Raw genomic sequence first — 26,696 nt, 5'->3', positions numbered from 1 at the left:
ATGAATCTCCTCTTTTAGGCCTCTCTGGATGGCATCAGTCACTCCCCCAGATATGGTTCTCACTTTATTAGAAGGGATCACAACAATAATTCATTACTGCCTCCTGGATCCATCTACACAGTATCATCAGGTAAACTTATCTTGGTATCTGAGAGGTTTCTAAGTAGTACATGTCCAATCAAGGATTGTGATTATATTAACAGTTACGAAGATCTGAGTGACAAAAATACCAAATATATTGTCTTAGCTGTAAATATGGGGGGCTTATTGACAATACACATATTTCAAACAGAAAAACAAGTTTCTATGGATGATAGTTTTAAGAGAATACTCTTACATTTGTTTGCTTATTTTGTTTGTTTTTAGTTACCCTGAAATAACTAAAGTATTAATTCCTTAACTTTCAGACCTCTAAAATGCCACTTTTAGAGCTGCCTTTGTTGTGTTCATTTTGCAAGATGTCTAAACATTATCTTTTGGCTCCTTCTGTATATTCACAACTTGTCTTTTTAGATCTGATATTCTGAGCGTGGTGTCTTAAGAATTTGGTCCAGATTCCATAAGAAGCTTCTGCCCTGTTTTCTCAGTAGTTATGTTTTTGTGCTTTTTTCCCATTCTTATACCCCTTTGCTTTCCATTCATTTAAAAGCGACTGAAAAGTGGGGTTTGTTTATGTAAGTAAATTATTTTGCCTAGAGTATTAGCTACACTTAAAATTCTGAAGTAATTGTTTTGCAAAGGTATCGGCAGAGGGTACAAAAATGATTGCTGTAGATATGAGGCCTCACATGTTGAGTACATTTGATACTGCATAACTCAATCAAAAGATTCTCCAATATTTTAATAGTCTCAAAACCTTTATATATTGTAAAAATTACTGAAAAACTTTTGAAAAACAATTAGGATTGAAAGCTCCCATTTTAGGTAAGTCTAAATTTACTCTATTTTAAATGTGCTGTTTATGTAGCTATTTAGTCTTCCTTTCCTCTTCTCTCCCACTAGCTTTTGGTTAATGTTGATCAGAAGCATTTGGTTGAAGCACGCAATGGGATCCTCTCTATCTTGCATATGATCATGTCTTCTGTGACTTTACTTTGGAGCATCCTGCACCTTGCAGATTCTTCAGAGAAAACTACTGCTGCTGCTGCTGCATCCATTACCACTATTAATCTTGGGTCAACTAAGGTCAGAACATTAGGGATAGTGTCATTTAAGTTGTTCATTAATACCTTTGTCAAAGTAATTTCAATTCCCTTCCCTTAAATCTAAATAGAGTTTTAATACCTTTGTCCTCATCTACTCACTCACCTCACGAACAAGGCTTTTATAAATGGGTGTTGAATATGCTTTTAAACTAAAATGTATCACTTCAATGCAACGTGTCATCTCTTTGCTTTCTGCAGAGAGAATGTTTTGAACATAATGCTGAGGTGCTTATCTAAAGGAATATGTGTTCTGCTTCCATATTTCAGAATTTGAGGCAACAGATTCTGGAACTTTTGGGTCCAATTTCAATGAATCATGGTGTTCACTTCATGGCTGCTATTGCGTTTGTATGGAATGAAAGAAGGCAAAACAAAAATACTTCTAGGACAAAGGTATGTTTATATTACAGTGGTCACTTCAAAGAGTGGCAATACCTTTAAGTGGTTTAGTGTTAGGAAGAAGAAAATTCAGACAGCCCAGTGAAAAAAATACAATGATGTATGGACAATATTTGTATTTCTAAATAACAGCTGTACTGTCAGGGAGGTACCACTTGAGAATGGGATAATCTTCCTGAATTCTTCAGGGAAAGAGTAGGTGATACCAAGTCTCTAGATAGCAACTGTTACTTGCTATCATTTTAATCCCATGAGGACAGCTGCCTTAGTTTTAGCATAACCATTGTCTGTGGTAATAATCTGTGACATACATCTGATCCTTCTAGGTTATTCCTGCAGCAGGTGAAGAACAACTTCTGCTGGTCGAGCTGGTTCGCTCTATCAGTGTTATGAGAACAGAGACTGTCATACAAACAGTGAAAGAAGTTCTGAAGCAACCTCCAGCCATAGCAAAGGACAAGGTATGGAAACTGTAGAGTTGCTGTTGATTTGTATGATGTCCTCTTAATGAAGCTTAGAGCACTGATGATATGGGTACTTCATTGACAAAGCTGAGCAGCACAATGGGAAAATTTTGACTATATCTAAGAGGTAAATGAAGAGAAACATAATTTACAGAGGGATGTCTGAAAGGACATTTTTAATATTCTGTTAAGTTATATGTTTAGACACTGCAGTGACATTATAGCATTGTCAATTTTACCCTGGTGAGGGGAAAAAAAAGCCACTTCTTTCTGATGACACAGATTTCACGTCTTTTTCTAGAAACATCTTTCACTGGAAGTCTGCATGTTGCAATTTTTCTATGCTTACACTCAAAGGTAAGAAAAGAAGCTAAATTTTATTTCTGTCATCAGGAAGCAGATGAACAATTTGAGTATTTTACATCTTTGTGTCATAGGATAAGGAATAGTCTGTGTAATACAAATAGTGAAGAAAGAATGGGTTTGAACTGTAGGTTCATTAAAAAAAGGTCATTTATTTTGTGAGTTCCTAGTACTGCAACACCTTTCTTCCCCCACCTAAAAATCCTGCAGGTAATCTGCTCCCTGCCCAAGGATCTTGGTTGTGCTGTAACTCATTGGTGCCACTCCAGCCTTGTAACGAAAAGCATATCTTTTGAGAATACTCTTCTTCTGCCTTCATCTGTTTCTTAATGACTTGATGTAGCAACCTAGTATTAAAAGAATCTATAAGGATGTTGATTCCCAATATCTGACAGGAGAGTTGTGCGGTAGAAAGAAATTGGGGGAATACCTAAGGGAGATGATGTTCTCATCAGTGACATTGCTGCTCTCTCTCTCTTAGGATTCCAGTGACCAGCTTAGTAGACAGCTGGGCAGCACTGCTGCTTCTGTTAAAAGATTCCATACAGGTTGGTCTTCCAGCCCCGGGACAGTTTCTCATACTTGGGTAAGTGCTGGTGATATTTGGAATTTCCAAATAAGCTCAAATGTAAGTGTGTGAAATTAAACTGAAGCGTTAGTGGTTTTAAATCTCTATCTCCTACTTTTGACTGGTAGAGTTATTGCCTGAGTTCTGTGGGTCTGACCAAATGAGTTTCTTCTCTGAGGAATGGTTACATGTATTAAATTTGATATTATAGTATGATATAAGCCATGACCTTACCTTAATGATTATTTCAGTGATTCAGGCTCTTTAAGCAACAGATGTAAGTTTCTGATTTTTCCTAGAAAATAACAACAATTTCTATTTCTTAGGTATTTGAAGCCCGCTAGAATGGGCTGACTTCTCAGCATGGAAACAGTGTATGGACTGTTAGAAATGTAATTTTGAATATGATTTTCTGTATAATGCTTCAAGGATCATTTTCTTCAGTATTTTAGCTTCCCTAGTAAACTGTCTCTAAAGCTATTTTGTATATAATCAAGTAAAACATGTTCTCAGTAAACCCTTATGATCAAAATTAACCTAAGGAACTTGAAAAGATGTTTCCTGGAATATTGATAAGTAGCAATCCCTGAGGGTTTAGTGAATAAATATTGTGCAAATAAATGTCTTCAGATTTGTCCTAACTCTGGAAACTACCAAATAATGTATTGTGAGAAGAAAATCCATATTTGCGTCTGTATTTTTTCAGTGTTCTTAATGAGTTCATCATGAAAAACCCGAGTCTGGAGAATAAGAAAGATCAAAGAGATCTACAGGTAAGAAATTTGTTGTATGTGTCTTTTGAAAATATTGAACAATAAATCATAGAATGGCCTGGATTGGAAAGGGGCCTTAAAGATCTTCCAGTTCCCAGCACAGGAAGGATATTGACCTCTTGGAGCAAGTCCAGAGAAGGGTCACTGAGTTGATTAGAGCAATGGAGCACCTCTCTTAAGAGAAAAGGCTGAAAGAATTGGGTTTGTTCAGCCTGGAAAAGAGAAGGCTTTCCAGTACCTGGAGGAAGCCACAAGAAAGACAGAGAGGGACTATTTGTAAGAGCATGCAGTGACAGGACAAGGGGGAGTGGCTTCAAAGTGAAAGTAGGTTTAGATTAGATATTAGGAAAAAAATCTGTACTGTGAAGGTGGCGAGACACTAGAACTGATTACCCAGAGAAGTTGTGGATGCCCTGTCACTGAAAGTGACACTGAAAGTGGTTTTAAGGCCACTTGGATGAGGTTCTGAGCAACCAGGTCCAGTGCAAGGGGTCCATGTCCACAGCAGTGGGGTTGGAACTAGATACTTGAACGTACTAGAATTATTTGATACCAGTTCTGTAGTCCAAAATTACTCTTTAAAATCTTCTTCTTATATTTATAATGTGTTGAAAAAGCTCTCATTTTTTGTGGAGTTATTAATCACTGATAATATAGAAATGATTTGAAAGCAATTCTATATTTGGTTATGTGAATTTTCTACATGTCAGGACAATGAATACAGCCCTTCTGCACGAAGTTCTTAAAATGCTTGGGGTGTTTTTTCTACCAGGATGTAACACACAAGATAGTGGATGCCATTGGGGCAATTGCTGGTTCTTCCTTGGAACAGACCACTTGGCTAAGACGAAACTTAGAGGTTAAGCCTTCCCCCAAGATTATGGTTGATGGAAACAACTTAGAATCAGATGTTGAAGGTAGTTTCATTTTCATCTTTATTATAATGCCAAAATTACCAAAGAGGTCAGCTTTGCTGTATTTGAATACATGTAAAATTCTTCAGTATTGTTCTAGCACTAGTGTGTCTGGCAAAGCTTGTGCATCTTCAAAATATATACTTTTAAAATATGCAGTAAGGTAAATAATGGCTTGAGAAAACTAACTTTGGACTTTTTTTTTTTTATTATTATCTTCATTTAGATATGCTGTCTCCAGCAATGGAAACTTCAAATATAACTCCATCTGTTTATAGTGTCCATGCATTGACCTTACTTTCTGAGGTAAATGTTTCCTTGGAGATAATGAATACTGTCTAATTATAAATTTCTATGTTATGAAAAGCTTTGGACTAGAAGTTGGGAGAAGGAGAATTGATGGGAAACAATGATGTGAATGGATTCTGGGTCTTGTCATGTAAAAGTATATAAAGCTTTGTTACTAACCCATTGAGATGGATGAGGTGTAAAGCATGGGCTTTCAGGTGTGTAGTATAGCCAACTTTTTTGATTGTAAACTTTGTGTGTTTATCTTTGTGGTACATCTTATTTACTGCTGATAATTGCAGTCAGTCTTTGAATTTTTTCTTTGTTTGTAGTTTATTCTCTAGAATGCTTTGACCAGCAGCTTGCACTTCCATGCTTTTACCTTAATGTGTTATAAAAAGGATGGAATCTTTATGCTCTGGGTTTTGCATGGTACCTGAAATTTGATCACTTCTATCATAAACTTGAATGTTTAGTAAAGAACATTATACAAAACAAATGATGAATAGTAGATAAAAAGCAATTTAAGAATGCTTTATAACATGTCGTCTTCTTCTTTTGTAGGTTTTGGCTCATCTCCTGGACATGGTTTTCTACAGTGATGAAAAAGAGAGGGTTATTCCTTTGCTTGTAAATATTATGCACTATGTTGTGCCCTACCTCCGTAATCACAGGTACCTTTAGTTTATTGAATTGATGTAGATGTCTACAGCCAGAAGAAATTTGGATGGTGACACTTAAGCTGAAACGGGCATGATAAGGATTAGATGTCTATCAGACTTTCTATAAAGCAACAATTCAGAACTGGTTTATGTTGACTTTTTTTTTGTTTAGTGCTCACAATGCATCCAGCTATCGAGCTTGTGTCCAGTTATTAAGCAGTCTTAGTGGATATCAGTATACAAGGAGGGCATGGAAGAAGGAAGCATTTGACCTCTTTATGGATTCCAGTTTCTTCCAGATGGATGCTTCGTGTGTTAACCAGTAAGACTTTCTTCTTACTGCTTATAAATTACAAATTTTACAAATTTTTGCCCCTTACAAATTTTATGTATTCCATTAACATATGGGCCAAAATTTCCCAGCAGACCTCTGTTGAGAGAAGCAGAGATTTTCTGTGGTTTAGGTTACCATGTGAAATATGAAACATAAAGTATATTTCTATACATAAATCTATTTTAAAAAATAATCTTAAAATTGAAAAAAAAAATTCTGTGAGGAAAACGTGGTTAGCATTTTGTAGAAACATAGAATTATTTGCATTGGAAGAGACCTTAAAGATCATCTAGTTCTAAACCCCCTGCCATGGGCAGGGACACCTTCCACTAGACCAAGGTGCTCAAAGCCCCATCCCACCTGGCCTTGAACACTCTTAGGGGTGGGGCATCCATGGCTTCACTGGGCAACTTGTTCCAGTGCCTCAAAATAAAGAATTTCTTCCTAATATCTAAATTTGTCCTCTTTCAGTTTAAAGTAATTCCCCCTGGTCCTGTCACTTCATGCCCTTGGTAAAAAGTTGCTCTCAGCTTTCTGGAGGCTCTTTAGGTACTGGAAAGCTGCTACAAGATCTCCCGGAAGCCTTTTCTTTTCCAATCTGAACGACCCCAACTCTCAGCCTATCTTCATAGAGAGGTGCTTCAGTCCTCTGATCATCTTTGTGGTCTTCCCATGGACCCCTTCTAATGACTTCACATCCTTCTTATGCTGGGGGTCCCAGAGCTGGATGCAGTACTCCAGGTGGGATCTTACCAGAGTAGAGAGGCAGAATCACTTCCCCTGAACAGTTTGCCACCCTTTTGGTGCAGCCCCAGATGCACTTGGCCTTCTGGGCTGTGAGCACACACTGCCAGATCAAATTCCGTTTTTCATCCACCACCAGCCCCAAGTCCTTCTCCTCAAAGTTGCTCTCAATGCCGTTTCTGCCCAGCCTGTATTTGTGCTTGGAATTGCTGTGACCATTCTGCAGAACCTTGCACTTGTCCTCATTGTACTTCTTGAGGTTCTCATGGGCCCATTTCTCAAAACTTTCAGGGTCCCTCTGGATGGAATCCCTTATTTTCTTGGGGAAGGGGGTTCAAGATACATAGTTTCAGATCAAACAACATCAAGTAAATGGTACCTTCTGAAGCAGAGACCTTGGATTGGAAGCCTTAACCTAAACTGAAAGAGCAGAAAAAGCTCTGCGAATGTTCCTGAAAATGCTTGTTTTTTTCTGATTTGTGTACAATTTTCCTCTTTTAGTTGGAGAGCTATTATGGATAATTTGATGACACATGACAAAACCACATTCAGGGATTTGATGAGTAAGTATTGATGTAATAGTGACTTTTCTGCAGTATAAACATTAAATAAATGAAAAACAAGTATCTTGAAGAAAACGCTTGTCCAACGTCTATTCCAATTTGATTTATTTAGTCTTTTTCATGTTTTTTTCAGCTATTTGTTTCTGGAGAGCCATAAATAACCTGAAGTGCGAGAATATGATAGCATACTGGCACACAGTGAATTTTGCCTATATGGCAAAGCTGTTTAAGTAGAGTGGGTGGTGTGGTGTTTGGTTTTGAAGATCAGACACCAACTCTGCTTAAAAAAAACTGATTCTGCACATTTGAAATTTCTGAGCATCTATACATGCAAATTTTATTTTAAAAAATGGCTGATCTCCCTCCTAAAAGCCCCTAAATCCAGCCAGTATTGTGTATACTTACAAGTTTTCTTTAACTTGTATTTTGAATTTCTGGTTACAAATTCAAATTGCAAACCATGCATCATTTCAACATCTGCTTTCATAAGAGTTATTTGTGCCTTGAAGTGAAGCAGAAGGGAAATTCATGAGCTCTTCTCTGCACTTTCCCTTTTCTCTTTCAGCACGAGTGGCTGTGGCCCAGAGCAGCTCCCTCAATCTGTTTGCTAACCGAGATGTAGAGCTGGAGCAGCGCGCGATGCTCCTCAAGAGACTCGCCTTCGCCATCTTTAGCAGTGAGATAGACCAATACCAGAAATACCTGCCAGACATACAAGGTCAGTAAAAATGTATCATTTAGTGGACTTCTTTAGGTTAACTGTGGAATGCCTGTATGACAGAGTAACAGCAGGTTAAATTTTTATCCTGGAATATCACTGTTTCCATAGCTGAAACAAAGTTTGCAGATTTTGGTTAAAATGTTTTCAGTCTTAAATGACTACAAAATATGCAGAATTTGTGAGTGCCAGTTGACATTAATCCAGATTATTTCACTGATCTGTCATTTTATCCTTGATCAATATCCTTGGATACCTGCACAATATGTTTTGACATGAACATCTGAGGTATAAACACCTATCAATTATGGATAAATAGGAAAACTGACCTTGACATTTTGAATTCTTGACTTTTTTTGCTGGTGTTTTTTCATCTGTTCAGTTTATCTGTCTTATTTATCATTGAAGTTTATTTCTTCCAATGACCTTAAGAGACTGGGAATGGGAACTGCTTGGATCTTTTTTTTAAGATGATGCAAGTAGTTACAGCAGCAACTTTTAGATGTATCATCTTTTCATGCCACCAAAGGGACACTTTGGTCTCTTCTTCTATCTGGAAAATCAGTTGCATCATCTTTTTTGTTTCATTTGTTCCGGGATCTGTTTTTTGTAAAGTTATTTGGTTGGTTGGTTGGTTTTTTGTGGTTTTTTGGGGTTTTTTTATTTCCAGTCAAGTCAGTAGCTGGGATTACTATTTTCATGGTATCAGGTGGTTTTACTGGTCTGAACTGCAACATGCATGTTTGTTGGTTTGACTGAAAAATTTCTTTATGTATCTGCCTCTATAGGTATTGAATGCCTAGAGGTGATCATAGTTCAAAAAACTGTGTCATCCCTTTGTAATTTCTCATGTACTATGATGGGGCAGTGTTTTAATAATAATAATAATAATACATACAAGTTGTTCAGGCTACTGTGGTATTGTTTGGAATCTGTTAACTCTTCTTGTTATAATGGTTGAAACTCTGCATAAGATGAGCAAAGTTCCCAGATGCACTATTGCATTTATGTAGAGAACTTAACCAAAATAGGCAACTGCACTATTTAGAGGTTTCTCTCTTTTGTTCCTTCTTTGGTGGAGGGGTTATTTTTTATGTTGACAGAATAAAATTAGTAAAGTAGTGGAACAGTAAGATGGCAGATACATAAAATTGAGAGTAAATGAGGGAAGGAGAAAATTCTCACTGGAATTATTCTGAACTGAGGGGACCCTTCTTGGCTTCTTGTTTCAGAAAGGCTGGTAGAAAGTCTCCGGTTGCCACAGGTTCCCACCCTTCATTCCCAAGTGTTCCTGTTTTTCAGAGTATTGCTTTTAAGAATGTCTCCACAGCACCTTACCTCACTTTGGCCAACCATGATCACTGAACTGGTGAGTTGCAGGTGTCTTTCATTATTTAGAAGACTGGTGCATATCTGAGACACAACCTCATTTCTCCTCAAGATTTTTAAGAAAATCTCTTCTAGAGATTGTGCATATAAATGTGCAATGGACACAAATTGAAAGCTGACTTATTTTCATAGTCCTGATGTCTGGTTTTTGTGGTGAAAATGAGTATCTGTTGGCTTACACTGTTTCAGCTGTTCAGCTGTCTCCTGATTTAAATTTGCATTTGCCTTCATTGTTCCCTACTGAATCCTACTTCAATTTCTGTTTATGTATGTGTACCCTCTCCACCATTCCCACTCCTGCTCTTCTTTTTCAGTGTTCCCTGTTTCTACTTTCCTGGTCATTCTTCTTCCAACAATGGGGATGAGAATCCATGTAAAGGAGTCGGAATCCATGTTTTATTGGCAGTTGGTGGTCGTTCAGGTCACATTGTGGCTAAATTTTGTGACTACATTTATACAAGTCTTGGCTCAGATTTCTTCTTTCTTGTTTTACTCTTCATAACAAAACAGTAAAAATATCTGTTTCCAGAGCTTCTACCTGCAGAATCTCCAGTGTTGGCTGTTTGACACACTCTTTTGGGTTTCAGCTTTGGCAGTGGGAACAGAGGAGAGTGGTTGGTGCATCCTGTGATCCATTTGGCCTGTTATTCAAGGAGTTCCCAAGGGACTGAATAACAGAGGGAGCAAATCATAATCATTGCTGTGATGATTATTTTTTTCAATCTGCAGGTGCCTAACCTAGCCCTTGAATAACCATAGATCCAAGCAATAGAAGGAGAAAAGCTATATAAAGTATTTTAAAGATAAAGTGTGTTGTTTTACCAATAGATGCATTTAATTTTAAGCCTGTCAATACTATAAATACTAGAAAACCCATTCTACTCAGTGTGGTCTTCTGATTTCAGTGCTGTACCCTGGCCTTTGCACAAGTTACCACAGTCTTGGAACTACTTTCAGTTAGCAGGACTGTGTTGCTTCTAGGAATTCCCACCTGAGCCTGACTGCTCCATTAAATGATTCTTTATTCTCATTTCGTTTAGGCCTTGCTCTCTTTCTAAGAAGTGGAGGGGGATTAGCCTTTGAGAGCTTTCCTGGCCATAAAAGAGACAGTTCCTTGTGGCCTTTGTATTACTCAGGTTATATAAGGGATGAAAGAGCTTTAGGGTGCCAGTGTCCACTCATACAGGAGTGGAAATAAAGCTCCAAACTATTTGTCTAAGGCTTATTACTTAGGTCTTCCTATAGTGTTTTCCTGAGTCACCATTAAAAATGGTATTAAAATGTAGCATTTGATCTTCAGGTGCAAGTGTTTTTACTGATGGAACAGGAGCTCACTGCTGATGAAGATATTTCCAGGTAAATGCATAAATTTCCTGCTTGTTAAACTTTGTAAAAATCCCTTGGTATGCTGATGGGGAGTTGAGTCATTCTTCAGATTAATTTGTCTTAGAGTTGTTGAGCTCAAGTTAGAAGGACAAGTAAAGGGTAGTTCAGTCTGACTGCAGTACCAGGGACAGACTGTTCAGGACAAAACGAAGTCCTGCTGCCAGATTGCTCATAAGTCACTAAGGTAAATTGTATAATATAAGTGTCTGAGTTCTTACAGTGTCTGCCTGACTAAAATGACAGTGCTGCTGCAATTAAATTATGCATGGCATGGCTTATACCTTTTCTGTGTCATACACTTATTCTAAGTAAGACTGATGCACTTTTGTCTAAATAAAAGCATTGTTTCTTCTAGTATTAGAAAAGTGAGGTAGATAATTTTTCTTTTTTTGTTATCCACTTTTATCTCACCTACCTTCTGTACAGTGTGATCCAATTTCAGTCAATGCTAGCAGCAGAGGCAGATTTCTCAAATGAGCCAGAGTTATTTGCCCAAGTTTTGCTCACTTTTTTCCTAGGTTCTCTTTGTGTATTTGGAGGGTTTTCCCCTCAAATAAAGTAATATCAACATGACTGTCAATTTTAAACTTTCTCTAATTTGAATATCTGGGAACAAGATACAGTACAACAAATTTATTTTATATTGACATTTTATCACATATATATGCATACAGAACTGCACTCATAGCACAGCCTTGTGTTTGGATTTGATTTATGAATTCAGGATTATGCTGGTAAATAAAGAGTTGTGTGTTTGTAAAGGCAAGTAAGAAAAATCAAGTTTTCATTGTGGCAGAAGGTTGTTATGACTCACTTCCCTGCAATAATATATTTTAGAACTTCTGGCCCATCTGTTGCTGGTTTGGAGACAACTTATACAGGCGGCAATGGTTTTTCCACATCCTACAACAGCCAGAGGTGGTTGAACCTGTATTTGTCTGCTTGCAAATTTCTGGACTTGGCTCTAGCTTTACCATCTGAAAACCTGCCTCAATTTCAGATGTGAGTAGAAGACATAGTCATTTAAGTTTTTGGATGTTTCTCCATGCCTCTTGGTAAAATTCCAGTGTATAAAAAAGTCTTTGGCTTTCTGTTTCCCTTCTTTCTTTGGACAGCCAGCGCAGCCCATAGTTTGTTCCCTCGCAGTACCTGAGTGGGCCCCAAGGCAAATGATGCTGCACATCAAATTAGCTCAAGCTGGTTTGATTTAGCCTGTGGCAAGAGATTTGCCACACTTGAGAGATCATCAGTAGTAGTGATTTATTCAAGTATTTTATTTTTAAAGTATTTAGTTGCAGTAATGCCTAAGAACTCAAAATACACCCACCCATCTCAGTGAGTAATGCATGAGATCAGATCTTAAATTACTGTTGCACAGTCTGTTTGGAAGAGGTGGCAACAAACCTCCTTAAAAAGGGGATCCCATAGGTTTTTATTGGTCAGTAGTAGGCATGTGTACAAGCTGCTTCTTCGATGCCTCTGCAATCCTGTTCCACTGGAAAAAAATGAATGCAGAACAACTGGTATTTGCTGGAAATCCTGGGAATGAGAGGCCACAAAGGACAAAAGAAGGTGTCTTGTCTCTTCCTTTACACTGCACACTAGTGACTCTGTGAGGGCTCCTGCCCTGGCACAGCTCTGTAGACATTTGGTCACCCCTAATTATCCTGTAGTTTAAAGACACTCATGTGGGTTAGAGGCTGGAAGGATTTGTACACACTGTGTCAGGGTGTGCCCTGTAGCATTTCTAAATCTAATGTTGAAGGCTTTTTCACTTATTTTCTGGGGACGTAGCTCATGGTTCTTGTCCAGTTCTCCAAGCTGTCCTAATCCTTGTTATTAGCCAACCTCATTTTATTTAGGTCATTACTGTCATTTCTGGAAAGACAATATATGCTGAATAGTCATACTGTTTACTGTGCAGTTCTCATGGAGGCTTGAATTGAAGTTTTAACAACAGAAACTTTTATTTCCTTTGTAGTTTATAGTACAAGTAGCCAGTCCTTGCAGTGCAGCAAGGCACAGGTAACAGAATGGTCCACTTGGTCTCACTGGGCTAGGAATGGGTAAAATAAATGAGTTTTTATTATCAGCATGGTATATTGAGAACATTTTGTGTGTACATATTGCAAATATGCAGCAAAACTTAAGCAACATGTATTTTATGATTCAGAACTGCTTTCAGTTCTCTTGCACACAGTGAGGATGTGAATACTACTGGTTTTAGCTTCTCTGCCTTATCTTGTTCTTGGCATCCTTAAATAAGATACTCTAAAGGGAAAAGATAAGGCCATGTTACCTCCTGCTTTTCAGAAAGTGCTTTTCTTATTCTTTGTTGTCAAAGACTAATGTGTTCTTGTGAGGGTTGACTTGGGTTTCTTTTTTCCTCCCTCCTTCTCTGATACTTCACTAGATTTCCTCATCCATTCATATCTTTGATTGATCAGAAAAGCCTGCATGTTCAGTGAGGATAACGTCTGTTTGTGTTATCTCATGGCAGGTATCGTTGGGCTTTTATTCCAGAAGCATCAGATGATTCGGGCTTGGAAGTACGAAGACAAGGAACACATCAGAGGGAATTCAAACCCTATGTGGTGCGTCTGGCAAAGCTGCTGCGAAAAAAAGCAAAGGTGTGTTGCTTTCTTCTTTTGCTTTTCACTGAAAAGTTTCATGTACAATGGCTCACAACAGTCTTTGGTTCTTGTATATTGTAAATTTTTTTAACAATTAAGAGGGGAAAGGATTTTTTTCTGGTGTAGATTCCAGCTGGAGTAATCTCAAGTCAACATCAGGCAAAAACCACATGTAAGTATAGAAAACAAGTCAAACAAACAAAGAAACCAAGGCCCAAACCAAACAAAAAAGCCCCAAAATTAATCAGACAACAGAAAAATTCATAACCTGCTATGGTCAAAATGATTATGATCACTGACTTTGCATTTCTAAATCAAAAGTATTATTTAAATAAAAAGTAAAATATACTCCTTTATCTAATATATTTTAATATAAAATCACTGTCAGCTGGTCATATATGTAGATACTAGTCTGACTACCTACTTTTTCAAGTAGAAAACCAGTTTTGTTAATAACAAATATTTAAAAAACTGTTGCATTTCTAAACATGACAGAACCAAGAGTGTTGAGACTAAGCAGACCCTGGGACTGTGATGAGCAGAAGGTGGCAGAGATCAGTAGAGACAGTTCTGGGGAAATCTTGGCTGCACGGTTTGTAGAGTGGGGGCAGAGTTAGCGTTGTCATTATGCTGGTGCATGGGGTGTATTAATCCCCCAGTTTGTGGAGTTGGAGGCCTGATCTGCTGATGAAGCTGATGGAAGCTGCCCAAGCCCTGTCCCCAGGAGATCCCTTCTGCTGCCACAAAGTACGAACATTCCTATCAGATATTTTGCTGCTCCTGCTGTGAGGACAGAGCCCTCCTGGACAGGCAGTTCACTGGGAAATGTTGCTGGGTGAGCTGGGGAAGCAGGGAGGAAGTGCAAAGCCAAATGGCAGAAAGTTTTGAAGTTTTATTCTCAGGTTTCTCTCTGGTAGCTTGCTGTAGCTACTGCATTTACAGTCTGTAATGTCTCCAGTGAGTAAAGAAACTAGTGCTGAGATACAAGTGGCTACATTAAATTTAAGGATAACTTAGTTGCAGGCAGATCTGAACTATTGAAGTAAGGCTCACAATTATGGGGGATAAAACTACTATCTGAAGCATATCTGCATTCTGCATTTTACCATTTTTGAACCATGAAGATGAGACTAAATTTATCTTCTTGTATGTATAAAGGAGTAATGAGTTTTAAGTGGCTGCTCCTCAGGCATAGCCTCTAACCCTGGTGTTCAGTGTAGTCTCAGTTTAGAAAGTTGTCACACTCCAGGTAATATCTGCACATGAATTTATACATCATATGTGATTTATAAATACACATGCTGCTGGTAAGTACTGTATGCTGAGATAGATGCCTGAAGTCAGGACTCCCATAGTATGCTTCAAGAATTCAGAAAACTTCCTGGAATTTCTGGAACCCCCTAGTCATGGCAGCAGTTGCACACACTGAACCATAGGTAGGTGTATGATGATAAGATAAACATGAGCTAATGAATATTGACTTCAGGCCATTTCTTCTTTATGCAGAGGAGAATACTGTTACATATAGCTGTGGGGTTTTCCTAGAAAATAACTGAGAAAAATGGAGTGGATCTTAATTTTCCTTCATGGCATTCTGACTCATGTTTAGATTCATGTAGTATGGTGTTGCTCAAGCTCTGTTATCTGAGGGAAATGTTCTGAAAAACCTCCTTCAGCAGTGCTGGAAATAAACAGAGGCACAAAGTGGCAGTGCTGTTTTTGTCTAATAGTGTCTTGGCCATACTAGCTTGAGTCTGCCATTTCTGGATCATGGACTCGTCGGGGTGGGTGATTTTTCTAGCTGAAGCACAGCACCCAACCAAGCAACTGCACGGCCTTCACGGCAAAGTATTATTTTCATATATGAAATGCAGTCTGAAAGTTCTCCTCTTTCCTTCCACAGGACAAACAGGAGGACTTTAAGACGGTGGTTTTGGAGGGAATGGAGATGGCCAAGCATCAGGTGAGGGTGGCCTTTGATGCTTGAGTTGCAAAACAAGCTTGCCATAATAATACCATCACCTCAAGGTCCTGGACACTATTTAGCATTCAGTAAGAAGTAAGAGAGATCAGATTTGTTATAGAACAAAGCTGAGAGATTTTTGAGGTGAAAGGACCATAAGGACCCTTATTTTTACAGATAACTTTAATTTAACAAAAGGAAAACTTTTTAGAGTTGGTTTCCTATATGAAATAAATTACTAAAAGTTAATGTTAGTTCTAAGAAGAATTATGATTGCAAATCATTGTAAAATTAAATCATAATTTTTGTCAAACTGCAGGTGTGAAACACACAGTCCCTGGTTGGTCTCCATCAAATTAACTGTTGTTTTAAGCATCCATGGAATTAGTGGTGTTTGCTTAGCCAATAGTGCCATGAGGAAATGGCTTGGACAGGTTGTATTTCATTGCTCAGAGTTGGTATTTGCACATGCACCCCATTTGGTTGGCTGCTGTGTGACACCGACACTTGCTGCATGCTGGGGGCACTCCCTGCTCCCCGCTGGAGGCATGCTAAGCATGGTACAGAAATAGTATGGAAGAAACTTCCCTGTGAATACAATGAGAAGTTTCTTAAGGAGAAACTCTAAAAATCAGTAGCCTCATTTAAAGAAGGAGGCATCAACAACTCATTCTGTGTTGGAAATTTAGTCTTCCCTTTGCTGTGGTTCAGTGTGACCCTTTCTTTTAGAAGACTTGTAAAGCTAAAATAGTGATCTCCTGTGGCAGGGAGCCAAGCCACCAGATACATTCATATTGAATTTAGACCTAATTGGGGTTTGTGAAATAGTGCCCTGTAGGCTCCTCAACTGCAGGACAGTTGCTTAATTTAAAGGGAAAAAACTGTATTTGTTTAAGTATCATGTCTTGAAAACAATCTATTTGCTCAAAGGCTGTGCAGTCAGTGATCCTTACCTCATGCTCTGCTCCACTGCTGTCCTTTCCCCTTCATTCTTCTTTCATTACCAAGTGGACCCCCTGCCTTGGCCACGGGCACTGCCAGGGCAGTGGGACAGAGGTGCTGGTCAGGGTGGATCCACAGGTGGCTCTTCTTGGTGAAGCCTTTGTGCTTCTTTTCTTCTTCCTTGCAGAATAAAATCCAGTATTGCTGGAATTCTACTTTATGGTACAAGCTCTCTGCACTGGTTTGTCAGTAACAGTACAAACAAGGTGTTTCCAGTGGTGATAGTACCTTACTGTCTAGATCTGAGTATGGTTTTTGACTCAGATAACAGAAATAGGGAAGAACCATATGAGAACCTGGATGTTGGTACTCAGGTCTTTCAGTATGCAGATATTTAAGGCAGCCCTAAGCAGGGTTACAGCAGTGTGCTGCTGCTGGTGAGCATCTGGTGTGTGACTGCTGCCTTCGCTTGTGGGGTTCCCGAAATTCTTTCCTTTGAAATTCCCCCCATGAAATGGAAGGAACGTAATTGAGTTTTTCTGAGAATACACAATGAGTAACTGAACCATTTTCCTTTGAGAACAACTTCAAGTGTTTCTCAGAAGGTCCATTTGTGTTATTTGTGATACTAAAAACAGCATTGCTTTTTGCTCTTCCCGAAAAGTCTGAACTCAAGCTGCAAAGTGAAAATGCTTTGTATCTATTTTAACCTCCTCTGGGGTTTATCATCACTGATGGTGGTGGTATCAGCTGGTGAAGTGTGTGTGTGTCACCAGAGAGGAAACTGCTTTGGAAAGCAGCTGAAGTAGCTCACAACTTCCAGCTGTCACCAGCTTGGGCCATTTGTGTTGTCCCACGGGGTGCTGCCCAGGAGCAGCTCCACAGCGCTGCATGCTGGCAGCTGCCTTGCATTGGGACAGCCCTGGGCTGAGATGTTGGACTCGAATACCCACTGCAACTCCTCCATTAGCATCAGCTGACTGCCACCTGTACACTGCTAGCCACTGCCTCTGCAGGGCATGGTGAGGGGGAGCAGAGGACCTGCTTTGGAAGCTACACTTCAGCATTTGTGTGTTTTGTGGATAGGACAAATTTTTTTTGGCTTTAGAAAAGTACTATATTGTACATTAGTCTTTTGTTTTTACCTGTGCTTTTCCTGTTTTGTCCTGTATTATTTCCCATGTCTCTGTATTTGCAGAAAAACCCGGAGGAGGATGGCTCAGGGAAAACATTAAGCTGGGAACCAGGTCACTTGCTTTTAACCATCTACACCGTTCGCAGCATTGAGCAGCTTTTGCCTTTCTTCAATGTACTCAGCCAAGTTTTTAACAGCAAAGTCACAAGCAGATGTGTTGGACACTCAGGGAGCCCTGTCCTTTACCCAAACTGTTTTCCAAGTAAGGACATAAAAATGGAGAACCTCAAGACCTTCTCCAGCAAAGCAAGACAGAAGATAGAAGAAATGGTTGAGAAAGATTTTCTTGAAGGCGTCATAAAATCATGAACCAAACCGGTACTACTCAGCCTATATGTAGTGTAACTATTTAAATGAAATACTGTATCTTTCCCAGTTGTATAGTATTCTTTTCTTATTTTGTATGTAATGAATACTTAATGTTGTATTTAAGTTAAATATTTGTAAATAAGAGAAGCTCTGGATGTGGCCTGAATCAAGTTTAAATATTGGTGGCTCATATTGATTATGGTGCCTACTATTTACAGTAAATGTTTTGTTGTCTTGAGTTCTGTCTTTAAAAAAAAATGAAAAAAAAATACAAGGTGCACATTTTTTCAATTTGTTTCCAGTTTATTTTTGTCTTCTTTTTTTTTTTTTTTTTAATCTATTGAAACTTGTGCTTATTTAATAACCTGTAGAATTATATTATGGCTGGAGTTAATACAGGACTACAATGAACTGTTTGTCAGAGGTAGACACCCTGAACCAAAGTATGCCAAGGAGGATACTGGTGTGTATAAAACATTGCATTCTGTTGGCCCAGCCCCTTCATGGAGCTGGGGAGCAGTTAAGGCCACAGAAGACAAAATTGTCTCTGTCCCTTCCCTCTCGAGTGTGATTATAAATTCTATTACTACAAATCACTTTCTAAATAATCTCATAAAGTATCTAATGAAGATAAAATTGCAATAATTATTATTAGCAAATATTCTTTTTCATTATATTGTTTCCCCCTCAAAATGAGGTGAAGTGTATCTGAAGTCTAGTGACAGCCTCTGTCTTACACTGTTTGCCCACAGACGCCTGGGCTACTGGGGGAAGTGGGGATGATGTTCCTGCAGCAGCCATTGCACTGCAGCCACTGTGAGCATAGTCACAGCAGAGCTCAGGTCATGCAGCCATGGCCAGTGCTCTGAGGGCAGGGGGAGTTGGATTTCAGGCACAATGTGATGATGAACGAAGCTGGGGCAGGGAGGGGCAGAATTCCTTCTGGACACGGCCATGGCCTGTCAAGAAGTTAGACAAACTCGGGGAGGGCAACATTCAACAGCAAGAGCATCTCATTAAGAGGTAAGTTGCTAAAGGAGGTTAAGAATAAGCGGAGGAATATTCCACTCAGCTCTGATCAATCCTTGCTACTCCCAGGAAGTGTTGGCTATGTGTACAGCAGCACATGGTAAAAAAGGTAATATTAAAAGATAAGGGAAGTTGTGTGCTTTAACTGCCATTTGTTATATAGGCTGGGGTGGTGCTCCTTTTCCACCAGCGAGGTGGAAAACAGCGAGGCTCACTTCATGGGCGAGGGCATCTGCATTCTCCTGTGGAATGTTGGAAAAGTTAGTTATGCTGCTGTCAGCATGAGAAGAATAGAGCAAATATGTGATATTAAGGCAAGCATTTTCCTGCAAATGCTGTGTTCCCTATATTGCTCCATCAGCCATTGCCATCATACTGGCAGAGAGCAGCATGTGAAGTGGGGAGAGCAAGACCACTTTTGCTGTTGCCTTTAAGTTCAGAGCTGGGCTAACTTAACAGCAGCCAGAATTTTTTTTCTATTTTGCCTCTTATGAAATTGTGTAGTTAGGGGCTGCTTTGGTAATTTTCTTCTTAACCCTGAGCTCTCCAAAGGCTGCTTGTCTTTTCAAAATCATCTGGTGTTAAATCTGCCTTTATAAACATTTATATTTTCCTTTTGAAGATGAACATTGAGAACATTAAACATTACTTTTCTAAATAAAAGAAAATCCAAAGTGATTTTTTGTGATCACTCTTTTTTTCCAAATTTAGCAGTTAAGTGTGATTAAATGACAAGTATGGAAACAGACTTCCTTCATCACCCCCCGCTAAGCAGAAGATTGTTTAACATGAACAAGCCCACTCATAAACGAGTTGTTTAAGCTCTGACCTGTGTGTCTGCTTCAGCATAGATTCTGACAACATCCTCTGTTCCTGATGGACGGACAAATGCCCTTGACAGTTTGTACTTCTTCACAAGGGCATCAATTTTTTCCTGTAGCCCTGGGGGTGTCAGTGCTCGCCTTTCTGCGTCCGTTGTGTCAATAACACGCCTGTCTGCGACCTGTGGCATCAGAAACAGGATAAGGCAGAAATTCAGGGTTGGATATGTTGTGCTGCCTGGAGAAGAGTTCAGTCTGGGAGCTAATAAAGGGCTACTCAAACCCTTGGGGTCCCCGGGATCCCTGCTCAGCATCTATTAACCAAGTCCTGAGAGGCCTCAGCTGCTCAGTTTGAAAAAAAGGGTCAGTTCTGAACATGCCTCCTTGGTCAGATTGAAGTGAAGCTACAGCTTCTCCCAGTAGATAGAAACTTAAACTCTTTCCTCTGGTTTGTTTCGATCCCAGAGCTTCCTTACTGTGTCTGATGGAATGCTGCCACATGGCACCTTCTGCTCAAGCTCTGTCTGAATGTTGGAAAGCATACAGAAGCAAGAAACAGTATGTAACATTCAAGTTATACAAAGTGGCACAGCAAGAAAAATCCAGCTGCCCAGCAGGCAGGGGCCTTAGAAAAACAGGATTTTTCTAATTTGAAAGTTAAAATTTCTTCTTAAGTTAAAATTTGAAGAGTTTTGGTCAGATTTTTACATTTAACAGAACTGGCTATTATTTCATCATTTTTTAAAGTCATATTTCTATTTTAGTCCAAGTGAAATTCTGGTCCCTCCTCTGTGTTTTTTCCCAGCTTCTTTGCCCTACTTCTGCCCTTTAATGGTGTTTCAGCTTTAAAATAAAGCTTATCAGAATATGTGCAGGCAAAAGATGCTGTGAGCAGGGCCCCCAGAGGCTGTTGTAGCCTGAGCCAGCGTGGCTGGTAACGCACCTGGACCTTGAGCAGCCGATTGGGAAGGTCGGTGTAGAGAGCGTCCCACTGCTGCACAGTCAGACCCTTCAGAGCCAGGATTGCTTCAATAACCAGCATGTCTGAGACAGCATCGCCCACAGTCTGCCAATAGGGAGGGAAAAACACTGCAGCAGTCCACAGTGAAGACAGGGAGGCAGCATTTGATCAGTAATCTTCCAGCAGCGCCCAGCAGCAGCCTGACAGGAGCTCACAAACAGGCTAACCCTGCCAACACCGTGATTCAGTTTTCTCTGTTTTTACCTGATTAATCAGGTCAATCATGTTTTCAAGCATCTTTGCTGCTTCTCTTTTTTCATCATCTTTCTCCTCTTTCACCAGTTGTCGTATTTTAGTTTCAGCAGCTTTACTAAACAATACCTAGAGGAAAAAGATGACAGCTTGTCAAGATGAAACCAGGATCTGTGCAGTAGTGAGGAAAAAACTTTTACCATCTAAACCCAAATAGCCATCATTAATGTTTGCTACCATGAATTCCCATCCCCCCATAAAGCACAGAGGAGCTGGTGGCAATGCTGTGATAAAGACAGGAGTAAACAAGTCTGTTTTCAAACAAGGAGAAAAAGTCTTGTTTATAAAATTAGGTAGAGAGTGAAAAGACCTCCTTCTCTGGCTAATTCAACTAAAATTTTGTACACAGTGGCTGATCATATGTATTACATGCTCATACTTACTGTGCCATGTCCATTTGCCTCAAAATAAACACCCACATCAAACTCCTGGGCCTTGTGGTGCAAGTGTTTCACTCCTGTTTTGACACAGTGCACAGGTACCTGCAGCCCAAGGGTGTGCAGAGAATGACAAGGTTACAGACTCTCCTCAGAAGGCAGAACTGAGCAGCCAACTGAGTGGACTGTTGCAAACTAACCCATGTCTCATGGCCGCTGAGGCCCCAGAGCTAGAATGCTCCACTATTTCTGCAGACCCAATTAAAAAAGATTTCATTTATTCCTGTGTAAATAAAGGCTAATTAAAGAAATAAAGACATAAACTCCAAACCTTGGAAAATCCAATTTCGTTTATAGCTTGAGGGAACACACTAGATTCACATACAAACAGAAATAGTACTGTCTCTCAATTCCTGAACATTTAGCTTGCTGCAGAAAATGAAACAATCACTGTCACAGTATCGAGGAGCCTTTACTGACTCACTTGGTTGCAAAGTTATAAAGTCCTCCATTTGTTTGAGAAATATAAAGGGATTTTGTTAAACATTTTTTAAATTAATAAAAGCTGACTATAATTTTTTAAGCTTTGCTCTCTTGTGTCTCCTTTGCCACCAAGAATTTTGTTACTACTGGAGGTTTGAAAGAGTAATTTATTTTTTCTTGATTTTAATTTTCCTAGCAATCATATTACAGTAGCATTTACTTTTAAAATAAACAAATGTAAACTACCTAGGAAAAACATGGAGAATACCTTCAGTGTTTCCTGGAGGTAGCGTGTGGAATTCCCATTGGCATATGCTGTTTGTACCACTGCCATCTTGAAGCTCTGTTTCACCTGAGCAAACCAATAAGCCAAGTTTTACTGTCCAAGAGGCACAGAGCCAAATGAGGAGGATAAATGGAAGGATAATCAGAACTGTTAAATGTACACTTAAAACTTCTGGGCATCAGAGGGAGGCACCAGCTCACTGAGAACTTCTGTATGTTTAAAAACAACATGAGTTCTGTTCAACCTTTATATATCCCATACTGATTTTTCTTGGGTCTGGATGAAGCAGCCCTTCAAGCTTAGACTTTCCAAACCCCTTTTTGGCCACAGCAGTGAGGTACAGGATTGATCTCTTTTTAAAGCTGGTACACTTTAGGTAGATGTAGAGAGACCACGTATCAACGAACACAGCTTCCTTAGCCTATATCATACTTTAAAAATTAAAATGCCAGCATTCATTTCATATGTTAGAATTACCTTGGCAAGAAGTTCTTTTAGGAAGATACTAATTAAAGTTGCTATTTTATCTCCATCAATCAGGTGAAAATGGCCAGCCGTGTCCTTATAGTAATAAACAATTCTATCTGCATCACCATCAAATGAGCAGCATCTCTCATTGGGCTTCATGTCCAGCCCTAGTGCACAGAGTTACAAATGCAAGTTAAAGTCAGGAAAAGAAACAAAATCAAGTAATTTATTTCAGTGAGTGATTAGGAAAACATATTTTCAGAGCACAGGTCTGCATACAAATGACTCTACTCAGGCACAGTCAAAGCCAGGATCCAGACGTGAGGCACAAGCATGCATCCCCAGCAGGTACTGCCCCTGTGCTGCTCCCAGCACTGCATTTCTCCAGTACACAAGCAGTGTGGGAAGGAGAAACAACACCATATCTTGGTGTTCAGATTTGGCCAGCAGTTGCAGTGAGAGGGCAGCTGTCCAATGGAGAACTCAGTTTAGTCTCAAATAATCTCATATCCAAACCAGCCTGCTCTCCCAGTTCAGGGGTTTTCTTTTATACACTTCTCAAAAAATTGATTGGAATAATTTCCTCACTGGTTTATGTCAATGAGTCAGCTGCTGGCACCAAGCTGTTAATTAACCCAGCCCTTCTGCAGGAACCCGGAAAAGTGTTTCTTCATAAAATAAATAACATTAATCCAGTCCTGACTGATCTTTGGACTCTGCCACCTTAACATTCAGAAGAGACCATCAAACATATTTCAGCCAGTCAGAGAGATACCGTGCACTTCCAAGCAGTTTAGAGCAACATAAACTAGAGATATGCCAAATCTGGCCATGCTATTCCCTCTTTCCATTGCACAAGGAGAACCATTCATGCAGTCACTTAGTAAGGAACAGGGAGTCTACTTCCCCAAAAATGTGCACCCTTGCTAGACCCTGCACTTTCAGACCTGGAGATGAGATAAAGCAACATAAAATTACAGACTACATACCTCCAGGTGGTTTCTGGTGAACTTTCACAAAATCTGCACCACATAAGTGATTGAGTTTCTCCTTGGTTCCATCATTATATATGTGAATTAGCACCTCTTGTGGAAAGTAGGGCTTCATTTCTGATAGTTTCAGGGCTCCTATTCCATTGGCACAGTCAATCTTCAGGTGCCTCTGACTCTCTCCAGAGCAGTGAGACTTAGCGCAAGGGAAGAAGGGGCAAAGTGAACTCTAACCCTAGAGAAACCACACCTAGAGCATGCTGAATTAAAAACTTCAGGCCTTAACAGGCTAACAAACAAAAGAGATTAATTAATTTTGTACATTTGCACAAAGAAGACAACACCCACTATTCACCTGTTTTATCAGTTCCATAAAAGCTTTGGATAGTTTTTCATAATAACCTTCCAGTGTTGCTTTCCCATACTGCCCTTGGGTGTTTTGACAGCAGACCATGTAATGGAGCTGTGGTGTTGTCACCAGACCATAATCTAGCGTGAAACAAAAGGCACAATATTCAGAAATAGAATTGCAAATTAATTGCTGCTTAAAAGTTGTACAGTAAACAGACAAATGCAGTGCAGGAAACACAATGAAATTTTTCAAGTTCTCTTCTGAAAATGCAACCTTCCCCTGCCCCCCTTGTATTAAAGCCATACAACTACCCTGAAATAAGATTGTTACAAGCAAGAATGGAAATGTGTCTAGGCTATTGCTTTAGGGCTACATAAAAGAGTCATATTTGCATTAAAAAAACTTGAAATGAGATTAGAATTGCAGAAGTGCAACCTACCGTGGTACTGACCACCTAGAACCTGGACACCATCTATTACTGACTGGGACAGCTTCTTGCTGCTTGGCCTGGAAAACAAGTACAGCTGATAACCTTGGCAAAGGCATTTATCTATGGACTTGGGAAGGAAGCCCATGTGGAAGACTCAACAAGCTTCCTACCAGTAGATTTAGACTCACTGTGAAGAAATCTATACCTTTTTCTGTTGTAGGCAATTCCCAACGAAGTTTGAAAGCCAACACCCCCGGGGATTGCAAACACACGTAAAGTGCTGGACACAGGTGGACATCACAGAGTACCCACACAATTCCCCACCCCACACCACAATAAAGCATCCTGTTCAGAAGCAGTGCTAGGAAGTTCTTGTAGCTATCATGGAAGCTAACATAGCAACAGCATTGAAGAAGTTTTGCTTATTGTCGTTATCATAAATTCAGCCACAAACAAAACATAATCTGGCTCCAGAGAGTAAAACATCCCAAAAGCATGAACACAGCACTGGCACTTCCATAGGAGCAGGATACATCTACAGCCTTTTGTAACTACCTGGTGTCTCTACCAATAAAAACCGAGGCATCTTTGTGCAGGTTCACTGCTGCTTTTTGGCAGATCTCAGTTATCACTTTCTGTAATTCTTGCTCCTCTGCATTTGCTAGTTGTGTGGCATACTCTTCCCAGGAAGGGTGCAGCATTTCTCCAAGAGGATCAACCAGCTTTACACCATTGTCTTCCTTAGTAGAAAAACAAAAGAACAAAGTATGTCTAAAAGTGGGGAACTAATAAAACCTCTTTGAAGACAGCCAACACATGGTTCAGTCATACTGTTTCTTTAAAAGTAGAGAAATCCTGGGATGCAATAAACTTAGCTGTTTAATTAAACCTCCAACAAGCCCCCAAAAAAGTACGATAACCAGCTTATTAAGTAACCAACTCTTTCTCCCTCATAATTTCGGTATGAAACACATTTGACATTAAAATGACATAAGGGGAGATTCTAATAACCTGCAATGCTCCACAGCAGCAGAAGTCTAAATGCCTGATTTGTAATCCCTGCATTTGCATGTTTATTTTTAAAACATACAGATTTTACTCAAAGGTTCCTCTCTTCTCAAGGTTACTCCTAGCTTCCCAACATTAGAAAGTTACGTTGCAGGATGAAATGTTTTCTGCATTACACCATTTCCACATGAGAAAAAATCCCACTTGTGTGTACAGGGAAAAAGGTAACTTCAGATAGATCAGAGATTGTATTTATAGGGAGCAGGCTAAATGCTTTAAGCAGGTCCAAGTATCTCCAGGATCTGGTCTCTCAATGCTATGATGAGCTTTGATTCCAACAAATTCATCTCATCTTTCCACCCTTCTACCAAAACACTTCACATCATTCCACCAAACCGGTCACACGTTTAAGGAAAGGGCTGTTCTTACTTCAGGGTTGTGGGACGCTGTAACCATGATGCCAATGGTCGCTGTCACAGCTTTGGACCTGAGGACTGCCAGGAGGCCCATGCGGAACATGATGTGGTCCAGCTGCTCGGCCTTGGTGCGGAATCCAGCGGTGCCATACTGCAGGGTCAGCCCGGCAGGCTTGGGGTGCAATGCCGAGTACTTTCTGAGGGCCTCAGAATCCATTTCTAGAGAAGGAAGCACAAATGGAAGTGAGAGAAGACAAGTCACTGTAACCAGTTTCACGTTCTGAAGCCGGCGGGGACTTTTAGCCGCTCCCATCCATCTCTTGGCGGGACCGCAGCGGGGACCACGACCACAGCGAAGGAGTCTCTACACTCCCTGGAGCGCACCGGATAAACAGAGCGTGATCAGATATAAGCAGATCATGCACGGATGAGGCAAGGAGAGCCACGATTCCCAGTCGGCTGGATCCAGGGATCCTAACAAGTTCCCGCAGCGGGAGCTTCCCGTTTCTCACCGTGACATCAGCCGCCCAGTGCGTTCGGCCGCGGCTGCTTGCACTGATTTCCGAGCCCAAGAGCAGCGTGTCCTGCTTCCCTAAGCCTTTGCAGGGAAACCCCCAGCGGTGCTCCCGGGATGTTCCTCCCGGGCGGCAGCTCCGTGCGGACCGGGAGACGGACACCAGGCCGGGCCGGGCGGGGCCAGACGGACACGCTCCCTCACGGGCGGCGCCAGCAGCCGCCGGCTGCACGGCTGATTCCCTCGGGACCCCGCGGCGATGGCGTCCGGACGCGCCGGCCGGGACGGGACGGGACGGGACGGGACGGGACGGGACGGGACGGGACGGGATGGGATGGGATGGACGGGGCGGGACGGGACGGGATGGACGGGGCGGGACGGACGGAATCCCGCCGGAGCCGCCGCCGCGCGCCCCGCACGGAGCCGGCGCGGCCACGC

At 40.4% G+C, this 26,696-nt stretch overlaps 2 protein-coding genes across 9 annotated transcripts in view; one reads left to right on the top strand and one right to left on the bottom strand.

The window, feature by feature from the left end:
- Nucleotides 1-19,519, top strand: part of DOP1A (DOP1 leucine zipper like protein A) — a 61,958-nt gene extending 42,439 nt beyond the window's left edge. For 3 of the 8 annotated variants that reach the window (XM_039568112.1, XM_039568113.1, XM_010404833.4), the window contains 19 exons: nt 19-130; nt 1,003-1,185; nt 1,473-1,598; nt 1,931-2,065; nt 2,370-2,425; nt 2,913-3,017; nt 3,706-3,772; nt 4,545-4,689; nt 4,913-4,992; nt 5,539-5,648; nt 5,809-5,958; nt 7,216-7,277; nt 7,843-7,995; nt 9,228-9,364; nt 10,685-10,740; nt 11,608-11,772; nt 13,271-13,400; nt 15,307-15,366; nt 17,507-17,812. In XM_039568112.1, coding sequence (XP_039424046.1) covers nt 19-130; nt 1,003-1,185; nt 1,473-1,598; nt 1,931-2,065; nt 2,370-2,425; nt 2,913-3,017; nt 3,706-3,772; nt 4,545-4,689; nt 4,913-4,992; nt 5,539-5,648; nt 5,809-5,958; nt 7,216-7,277; nt 7,843-7,995; nt 9,228-9,364; nt 10,685-10,740; nt 11,608-11,772; nt 13,271-13,400; nt 15,307-15,366; nt 17,507-17,812 — 2,338 coding nt within the window. Of the gene's footprint in view, nt 1-18; nt 131-1,002; nt 1,186-1,472; nt 1,599-1,930; nt 2,066-2,369; nt 2,426-2,912; nt 3,018-3,705; nt 3,773-4,544; nt 4,690-4,912; nt 4,993-5,538; nt 5,649-5,808; nt 5,959-7,215; nt 7,278-7,842; nt 7,996-9,227; nt 9,365-10,684; nt 10,741-11,607; nt 11,773-13,270; nt 13,401-15,306; nt 15,367-17,506 lie in introns of those variants that run through there. The other 5 variants (XM_039568116.1, XM_039568117.1, XM_039568114.1 and 2 more) reach the window with 3 other exon arrangements.
- On the bottom strand, nt 18,095-26,592 carry PGM3 (phosphoglucomutase 3). The gene is made up of 13 exons (XM_010404852.2): nt 26,257-26,592; nt 25,758-25,963; nt 24,876-25,060; nt 24,330-24,397; nt 23,894-24,027; nt 23,539-23,734; nt 22,559-22,716; nt 22,064-22,147; nt 21,319-21,417; nt 20,888-21,004; nt 20,606-20,728; nt 19,671-19,844; nt 18,095-19,083 (listed from the first exon to the last, which is right to left on the bottom strand). Exons 2-13 carry the CDS (start codon nt 25,959-25,961, stop codon nt 18,997-18,999), a joined length of 1,629 nt encoding a protein of 542 aa, XP_010403154.1. The 5' UTR covers nt 25,962-25,963; nt 26,257-26,592; the 3' UTR covers nt 18,095-18,996.
- Between the last annotated feature and the right edge of the window lie 104 nt (nt 26,593-26,696).

This window comes from Corvus cornix, chromosome 3, assembly GCF_000738735.6.
Source record: "Corvus cornix cornix isolate S_Up_H32 chromosome 3, ASM73873v5, whole genome shotgun sequence".
Taxonomy (NCBI): Eukaryota; Metazoa; Chordata; class Aves; order Passeriformes; family Corvidae; genus Corvus; species Corvus cornix.
The sequence above is the reverse complement of the archived record's forward strand: the minus strand, read 5'-3'. Positions and strand labels throughout refer to the sequence as shown.

Excerpts from the sequence above, each read along its gene's own strand:
- PGM3 (XM_010404852.2), bottom strand. The coding sequence starts at position 25,961 with ATGGATTCTGAGGCCCTCAGAAAGTACTCGGCATTGCACCCCAAGCCT. Across the intron at positions 22,148-22,558 it reads TAAAAGAACTTCTTGCCAAG|GTGAAACAGAGCTTCAAGAT; the intron begins GTAATTCTAACA and ends TGGTTTGCTCAG. Across the intron at positions 20,729-20,887 it reads TGATTGACCTGATTAATCAG|ACTGTGGGCGATGCTGTCTC; the intron begins GTAAAAACAGAG and ends CCCTATTGGCAG.